The sequence below is a fragment of the Poecilia latipinna genome, unplaced genomic scaffold, assembly GCF_001443285.1.
Source record: "Poecilia latipinna isolate Pla-1442-1.1 unplaced genomic scaffold, P_latipinna-1.0 Scaffold1893, whole genome shotgun sequence".
In the NCBI taxonomy this organism is placed as follows: domain Eukaryota; kingdom Metazoa; phylum Chordata; class Actinopteri; order Cyprinodontiformes; family Poeciliidae; genus Poecilia; species Poecilia latipinna.
The window spans coordinates 104,632-113,996 of record NW_015114509.1 but is presented as its reverse complement, the minus strand read 5'-3'; the positions used below and the strand labels follow the sequence as shown (position 1 = coordinate 113,996).

Here is a 9,365-nt window from a genome sequence, read left to right as displayed (position 1 = left end):
GATATTCAAGCATTCAAAACAGAGTGGTCGCGTTCTTAAGCAGAGTCAGAGAAAGAATAGATGCTGCCTTTAACACGGTCAGAACCGGTCTCATTGCTTTTGCCAACATTGCCCTAACATATATCATGGAAATTTTCCAAGCAGTCACAGACAGAACTGAATTGATGTTCTTTAGGCTACAAGATGAACGAGTTCATTTCCTAACAGAGTCCTTGAGCTAAATTCTGACTTCAGTCTGGCAATAGTTCAAGGCTGCCAGGTTGTTTTCGATGTCTCCTTCACATTTGTTGCTGAAGTATTTCAGTCAATTGGGAGATGTCTTGCATATTTTTTTAAACCAGGCCACAACAAAAACCAGGATTGCCTTTGACACAACCAAAACAAATATTTCCAGTTGTGTCAGTACATTTCACCATAGATAATCAGATTAACAGATGGTGATTCCCAGATACGCCAATAATCAAGTGCCAAAAATGTGATATACACTCTTTTTCACATCAGCAAGCAATTCCTTCCTGATGTTTAATATATAATAGGGAAAAAGACTAATTTCAACATCCTGAGTGATTCTAACTCCGCCAAACATACACACGTACAAACACACAAATGCTTGTTTTAGTAATTTGCTTAAATGTACCATTCATTAATGAAAGTTAGTTGTTTATTTTATATTTGGTGAGTTGGAACCATGTCTGATTTATTTTTGTCAAAAAAAAGTTTTTTATGAATATAGTTTTTGTTTGATTTGTATTTCATTTCTCATAATCACTGTAGAAAACTTGGCGTTTTAGACCCCTTGTAGCGCAATGTTGCCCTGAGGCAACAAACCCAAATCCGGTTCCGGGAGGTGTCAGGGTCCGATTTTATGATTGATATGTAATTAGGGACCAACAAGCTCCCAAAAGAAGGAAAAATATTTTTTCCCCCAAAAAATAAAAAGTCATGCCATAGACTCTATGGAGTCCATCCCCCAGCAGTGAGCAGTGTGCATCACAAAAAGCACTTTGTATTGCCTTATTGCTGAAAATGTGCTACATAAATAAAATTATCTTTAACTTTACAAAAACCATAAATATAATTGACACCTGTAAGAGAAGAAACATCTGATTAAAGATATATCATCAGCCTAATTGCTTTAGTCTTTAGGCAATTATGCCGTTAGGCTGATGATAGTCTGTTCTGTAGATTTGGTTGTGGCACTTTGCTCATTTGTCTTTGTTAATTAAAATTTTGATAAAAAAAAGTAAGAATGTGCGCTTACGTAACATAACAAATACATATAATTAAGAACGTACAAGACTTCTCATATAGGGAACAATGAATGCAAAAGGATTTATCATGCAAAACATTGATATTTGCCAAATTATATTAAAATATAGGGCTGCAGATGATATATTATAAGCCGAAAGAGTTCTTCGGCTGTTAAAGAAGCTGAGAAGAACCAAAATTCTCATCAATACAATAGAACTGCTCCATTAGCTCTACGTTGAGGTGGCCCTGAAATGCAAACCACATCAACAAATCACTAAACACAACTACAAATTGAAAAACATTTTCAAAAAGCATCATCTAGTCCAAGTAGAAATGAACTGGAATGTTACTCAGTGGTCCAAAAGTCTCCACAGTTCCTGATGACTGGGTGACATTTTTTCTAGTGGTTCTGGTCCACTAGGATTTCTAAATGCAGCAGTCCAAAGACATTATAGAGCACTTCAAGCTTCCCTCTGCTGACATGCTGGATGGAGATGCTGCTTTTATCTTTTTTGGTACTGGCCCACACAGTGACCATGGTGTTCCTGTGTTTGGTTGGCCAGTAAACCCCAAAGAGGATCTATAACGCTGTGGCTGGAGTGGCTGGAGTCCGTGCCACTCCAGCCACAGCGTTACTGTGTGTAATAAATGTGAACTTCATTTTTTAAATAAAAGTATGAATATTTCACATTATAAATCTGGTTGGATTACGAATGTGAAATCTTAATCTAATCAGACTAAGATTAGATTAATCTAAATCTTAGTAAGTTCAATTGTAAAACTGTTTAAAGACAATAATTTGCTTTTGCATCACAAGTGCCAGAGTTTGTTTAATATGATTGCAATATAGTTTTGAAACTGCCAGAGGGTTCCTTTATCAACTAGAGGCACAATTTAATAATAGTACAAAATTCCTACAACAGAAATCCACCAAAATAAATCAACAAATATGATTAATTTATTTATTTAAAAAAAAAAACGTGAGAATATAAAAGTTTCCAAACTGACAGTAGTAAACATATGTGGGGTCACTGGACCGTGAGCAGCTTCCTCTGGCTATATGTGAGACCTCTGTCGTTTCCAGAACCTCTTGACCTCGCTGTGTCCATGGGATGTCACCACCATCACCCTGTGAGCCACATCCTGCCACACCAGGCAGCCCAAACCCTGCATAATGACAGCTTGATTAAACAACATCAGAACAGCAGAAAACCAGGATGTTACAAATCAATCACATTCAATCAAATTTATTATGAAATGGTTTTATGAAAAATTTACAAAAAACCCTTAATGTAAAAATGAAAACTAATTTCTACAAAATAATGAAACTGACAGCCATTTTTTCTATTGCAATCAGGTCTGGGCTTTGACTGGGCCATTACAGAATATCCACCTTGCTGTCCTCAAACCATTTCTGTGTAGCTTCAGCTAAGTTTTGAGATTGGAATAATACCTTGGAAACAGCATGTTGGTGTGTGACAATGGGGGAAATTTTCTGCCATAATTTGAGAGCACATATTTTCAGTCTGAAAGCAAGATTACATGTCTTTTGTTTTCAAAACTTTTAATACTATTGCTTACATTTTCATTTCGAAAGCAGGACTTCATGTCTTTCTTCTCAAAACTTGTAATGTACTCAAAACTTCTCATGCTCTTGCAGAACTCTCTGCTTGCTTTTGGAACAAAAAAAGCACTGTCAACTGGCAACCTCTCAACCAATAGAATGAAAGTGTTGTACTGGATGCGTTTGTTTCCTTCTAGCGGGTGTGCCAGTGTGGCCACCATCAATTGATAGTGGCCACAGGTTGCTACAATTGTAGCAACCTGCGCCACCCACTGGAGAAGAGAGAAACAACAACCTCAGCTTTCTGCTCCATAGGACACTGAACACCCGCCAGCAGTGTGCTACTGATCGCCAACAGCCTTCTGATCAACATAGTCATGACATCTACCTAAATATATACATTTAGATAGATCTAAATATATATCTATATTTATATTTATCTAAATATAACTTAAAATTTATCTAGATAAATATAATTTAAGCTTACATTTTCATTTTCTTAGATGATAATGTAAACAAAGTATTAAAAGTTTTGAAAAGAAAGATGTAATCCTGCTTTCAGACTGAAAATCTGTGCTCTCGAATTATTGTAGAAAAATTCCCCCACATGTGACAGTTGACTAAATACCCAGAGGAATACTTATCAGCTGCTGAATATTTTTCAAGCCCAGACAAGGTGGCATTATTTGTCAGAAAGTACGTTCCAACCTGAGCTCTGTCTCGCAGCACCTCAAAGTCTGCTTGGGACAGGAACTGATTGTAGAGCACTCCTGAAAGAGAAAAAAAACAACAACATTTTTAGCTAATTGTGTCCAGGCTATGACCTCAATATCATCCCTTATTCTCTTACAGTTAGAGAAATTGTTGATCTGATGCTGAGTTTGCAAGTTTCCTAGTTAAAAAGAAATGAACAAAACATAATTAGATAGATTTATTTTACCTGCTTTGAAAGTATTCTTAAAAGTTTGTCTTTTATTCTGCAGCTCATGTGACCATAACAAGTGGGGAGTTGAAAAGTTAAAAAAACACTCAACAATTGCCTGGAACACAACCTGTAGTTGGCCTACCCCAAGGCCCCCAAGAGAGGAACAGAATTTCACACAGGGCCAGAGTGCAACGGACCCATTTCCAAATAAGGTATTGGTCTGGACCTGTCCCTTACTATTTGCTGCAGTGAGCTGTACTTGGAGCTCCGTGCAACCAGGTGACTACGGAACGGGAGCTGCAGCTGCAGCGGCCATAACACTACTGTGTCTACCACACTACTATGATAACTAGCTAATTCTATCTGAAATAGAATTAGTTCAGTTCAGACTGTAATCCAGCTGACCAGTTTCTTCTTTGTTTTTATGGTGGTTTAGCCCTGTTTGCCTTCATCTTTACAACTAGAATATTGCTGTGTGATGGGGTGACGTATTTACGCCATAAATTAGCATTTAAATAAGCATTTCACGATAAAGTTTATTTTCCTGAGCAGGTTTTTTATACCGGTATTATAGTGAATGACATGATATGGCTAAGCCCTAGATCCCACCAGGGCAGAATCACAATGACAATTTTGTCAGTATGTTATTAATTTAAAAAAAAAATCTCTTTATCTTTGTGCTTTGATTATCTGTCACTTTGCTGTTGCTCCACTGAATTTTCCCCACTGTGGGACAGTAATGAATAGTTCTATTTTGTCTAACAGTTCCCTGGGTTCAGACAGGACTCACACTCACCCTCTGTGAATTGCAGCCGATCTCTCTCGAGCTCCCACAGTCTGATCTGGTCTGTTATAGTTGGAGGCAGCACTGGGGTCTGAAACACATGCAAGCAAAATAAAGGGCCTGTGTGGTGCCTTAAGATGTCAGCAGGACATAATTTCTTTCTTTAAAAGTGAGCCAACAATACCTGTGTGAGCAGGACAGGGTGAGCTCTGGTCCTTAGAAAGTGGATGATCTAATAAAACACAATGTTCAAATAACACAGTACAAAAGATGTCATGTGCAGCTGCATGTTTTTGTTTTTTCCTTATATATTAATTATATATATGTAAAATTATTATTATTAAAGCTAAAATATCTAATTTGTACACCACATATTGCATAATATGTACAAATGCAATTTTGAAAAATAGAAAAATGCCCCTCTAATATGGAAAAATATTCAGATATTTTGCAAATTTATTAAAAATAGAAATGAAAGAAATCACAATTTTCTAAGCAGCGTTTCCCCCAGAAAACTTAAGCCTGTTGGTTGGGCCCCTGGCGGCCCATCGTCTTTTGTACTAAAAGATGTCAAGTTGACAGGAAATGTAAAATATTACCAGATAACATCACCAGTAAAATACTATTTAAACCCACAACTATAGTCTTAAAAACAGCAAATCAAAAAAGTACAATTAAAAAAATATCGATTATTTGCTCTTCTGTTAAATCCAACTTGAGCCAGCAGCTGCTTAAGGCCCCCAGGCCTTCAGGGGCCCCATAAATGGTAACATTTTAACACAGATTTAGAAACTTAACATTTGTTTATTGAGAATATCAGTGCTGCTAAATAATTTGATTTAGATTTACTTTATGTGGTTTTAGTAGCTCTTCCATTTTGTGTCCATTGAATTTTTAATAAGCACCAAAGAGACTGTGCAAGCATTTGATGTAGCACAGTTTGATGCATCATGTCACTGCAATAATAATAATAAAAATAACAAGAATAAAAAAATAAAACCATGTTGCTGCGTGACTTTAAGGTGAGCACGAAAGCTCCTCCACAGGCAGAACCACCGGTTGACTAATGCACTGCCTAACTGAGGAACACATACATAAACTTCATCAGTGCAGACAGAGAGCCACACGTTGGGCAGGATGGTTAAGAAACCAACAAAAGGCATCTTTTGTTTAGTACAGCCTCTATTTCTTTTGGATTATGATAATCTTAAGTTATGTACGAATTAAAAGTCATCAGTGTTTTGTGACAATCTGTGTGTAGGTCTATTTTCTTATAAAAACATAAGTGATAGCCTGATATGTAGGAAATTTCTAAATGCATAATTTTTTTTAATGGTTTAAAACCATTATTAAGTACGTAATTCATATGCAACACTAAATTTTATTTCCTATTTATTTAGTTTATTAGTACATTAAAAATGGAATAGAATTCAGCCTATTAGTGAGAACATGGAGCACTGAAGGGCTTTTGGTTTGGTTCTGCATCTCTTCTGTTTACTTTCCCTTCCCTGTGTCATTACTGTGCAGGTCTGCCTGACAGGCCAAACACCTGCTGAGCGGTAATTCCATTAGCGATGGCCTGCTGAACGGATTCCCTTGTAAGCTGAGCGACCACCACATTGGAAAAGCGATACAACATCTCACTGAAAAGAGCCACCAGAGCAATCTGAAGTTCTGAATCTGAAAAACAAAAGCAAGTGAGAATAGAGGGATGAATGAAAAAAGTTTTGTCACCTGAAAAAACTGCAGCTGCGTCGCTAAAGGTCTGGACCTATTGCTTCCATATCAGTGGTGTGGCATCTTCAATATGTTAAGTTGAGAAGTAAAAAAAAGTTTTCTTTAATAAAAATGTATTGGGCTAAAAAGAACAGCCATGACAAAAGTGTTGGGTGGATGAATTGGATTTTGCCTGTAACATGGAGTCTTGACAGGAACATGGTGCTATGAACTCAACAGAAAGTCCACACCTTTATTCACATCAGATTGTGTGACTGTGTGATGATCAGTTTGAATATATGTAATATTGAATTTAAATGATTTTTTGTAAAGTGGCAGGAGATGACGTTATGAATTGGTGCTATATAAACAAAATGAATTGATTGCTACATATGCCAGTACCCTATAAAACAAAAGAAGAAAAAAAGCATTCTGGAATGAGGTGGCCTTTTTTAACCAACCATCTTTTACAAATTTTGTTCAGTCATACCTGTGTAGGCGTAGAGACGATAATTGGTTTCCACAACAATGAAGCCTGCATCTCTAGTTCCAGGAATGGAAGCAATGTTGGTGGAGGATGGAGAGGCGGAGCTGGTAGTTACTCCAGCAGCCAAAGTAATTGCCAGTCTGGTGGGATAGTACCGCCGGGACTTCCTCTGAATATACATGGTGGAGGAATTATATTCTAAAAATAGTTTTTACACTACTACAGACAGATTACACTTATTTCTTGTCTTTCACGTCACCTGAAAACTATTTAGGCAAACGCCACCAACTCCTCCTTGGGAATGTAGAAAATGATCATTACAGTCATGATTTGTATTATGATAATTATGCAGTTAATTAAAACGATAACACCTCATCTGATATTTTCATTCTTCTTTTTGCATCAATGGGTTAAACTGGAAAAAGAAAATAAGGAGCTTGTGAATTAAGAGGTCTCACCTTCCTCTGAAACACCAGTCCAAACTCCCGAAGGTGCTGCAGGAAAGTTAGCAACGACTCACTCATCCCCTCCACTGAGTAATCCTGAAGCATGGTGTATAACAAGAAAAACTAAAATCAGTCTAGAAATACCAGGCCGATCAGAGTGTGTCAGTTCCAGCAGGACGCTGAGTTTGAAAATGCCTCTAAAGCCTGCTACTACTAGGTCTTAAGTAGAGCCTGTGGTGCTGTAGGCCAACAGACAGTTGAACCATTAATAAAAAGTCACTAAACATGAGAATCCAAGCAAAAAAGTTTGCACTCACTCTCCCCAAAGTAGAAAAACTGAGCTGGAACAAGAAGGATAAGATCTCCACAAGGTCCATCCCTCTGGACTGCAAGACAAAAACAAAAAAACATCAAAAATGTATGTTCATATGCAAGAGAAAAGGAGAATTGTCCAAATTGTTCTTTGCAGTAAAACTAAAAATGCTGAAGGACTTAGCCAATTCTACCATTTAAAAAAAACAAAACATTTCTTCTGATTTTTCTTACAGGACAGAGTATGTTGCATTTTCCACCTTATGGATTTGAACTTGGATGAGCGTAAACAAGGCAGTAATATAATACCATAAAAATTACATTTGGAACTTTACTTTGCAATGTGTAAAGTCATGGTTAGAAATCCCTCAGAATAGAGAACAACAACATGACTATAACTACAACCTGAATACTAAACATTCAACACTTCTGCTATCCAGTTCCAAGTCTACTGTTACCTGAGCAGATTTGAGGTACTGCAAAGTAAAGTACCAAAGCTGAGAGGCTGTGTCCAGAAGGAGGAACTGAAAACCAGCAGAAGTGATGTACGGTGCTTCTCCTGCCTCACTTATATTGAAAGAAAATGAGAGAGCAACATGAGAAACAGTTATTTGTCTTGACCTTTAATATGACCATTTTGCATGAAAGGTCTTTCCAGTTGACAATCTTGTGTTAGCGTCCGCTCAGACAGCAATTTATTGAACAGAGTATCTATTTGAGTCACTAAACTAAATGTTGAGAGCTTATTCTAGAACAAGTCAGCATATGGGTGGAAAACTACAGCTTTATATTAATCTTTCCCACTGTAGCAATCAACCTTTTTTGTTAAATAAATGCAATCATTTGATCTTGAAATCTACAACTAAAACAACCACAAACATATATTCTTCCATGAAATTCATTCAGCCACTGATTTTGTTAAAATACACCAAACACATTAATGTTACAGAGATGTTTTTTGAAGATTTGACTGATGGATGTTGATATTTTCTGTTACAAAGATTACGCCAGAAAATCTGTTTTAATTATTGACGGTTTGTATTATGAGAGAGTAATTTTTTATTCCTGGCTTATGCACAGATTTTCAATCCAGTTACCGTATTTTCTGCACTATAAGGTGCACCAGATTATAAGGCACATAGAATAGACACTACAGTAGAGGCTGGAGTTACATTATGCATCCACTAGATGGAGCTGCACTAAAAGGAATGTCAACAAAACAGTCAGACTCTGGTCAACGAGGAGAGCCTTCCGCGACTGGGCCGGGGCGTGGCCGGACGATGGTCACCCTTCTCCGTTCGCGCACAGCATGTTCGTGGAGAAAGTGGTGCTAAATGACCTGCAGACGACCCGATTATAGACGCTAGGTAAGTAGATAGGTCTGTCAAACTTTAAAGTTTGACAGACCTATCTACCTACCTACCTGCTGTCTGAGATTACAAACCAGCTTTCTGACAACTATCCCAGCATGCACTGCGCGCTTCTTCTTCTACAGGGGAAAATGAAGTCGGCGGCTGCTTACCGTAGTTGCTAGACCTGTTGTGGCTCAATATTGGTCCATATATAAGGCGCTCTTTCGGCTTTTGAGGAAATTGAAGGTTTTTACGTGCGCCTTATAGTGCGGAAAATACGGTAAATGTCCAATGGCGCAGTGGAGATAACATATGTAAAACTTAATGGTCACTGATCTTCAGCATTCCCTTTAAGTGGTCCTTGCAGTGATTTTTACAATAAGCTCAAATTAGGAATCTCTTCTACTAGTTTCTTTATATGTTGAAGGCTTTCAATACTTTGAGTATTCCGGCCTGTTTGAGGTAACAGAAGGCCCCTTCTGTTACTTTTGCCTGTTTTCTTATCACTGCTTATGAAAGTTGCAAAAC

The 9,365-nt window shown here is 37.5% G+C and overlaps 1 protein-coding gene across 1 annotated transcript in view; it reads right to left on the bottom strand.

Annotated features, from left to right (window-relative positions):
• Positions 1 to 2,120: 2,120 nt before the first annotated feature.
• Positions 2,121 to 9,365, bottom strand: part of gtf2h4 (general transcription factor IIH, polypeptide 4) — a 19,592-nt gene continuing 12,347 nt past the window's right edge. The window contains exons 7-15 of the mRNA XM_015015230.1: positions 7,944 to 8,052; positions 7,491 to 7,559; positions 7,186 to 7,269; positions 6,731 to 6,896; positions 6,074 to 6,204; positions 4,709 to 4,756; positions 4,537 to 4,615; positions 3,524 to 3,585; positions 2,121 to 2,418 (exon numbers count right to left, since the gene is read on the bottom strand). Of these exons, the coding sequence (XP_014870716.1) occupies positions 2,308 to 2,418; positions 3,524 to 3,585; positions 4,537 to 4,615; positions 4,709 to 4,756; positions 6,074 to 6,204; positions 6,731 to 6,896; positions 7,186 to 7,269; positions 7,491 to 7,559; positions 7,944 to 8,052 (859 nt within the window). The 3' untranslated portion in view covers positions 2,121 to 2,307. The remainder of the gene's footprint in view (positions 2,419 to 3,523; positions 3,586 to 4,536; positions 4,616 to 4,708; positions 4,757 to 6,073; positions 6,205 to 6,730; positions 6,897 to 7,185; positions 7,270 to 7,490; positions 7,560 to 7,943; positions 8,053 to 9,365) is intronic.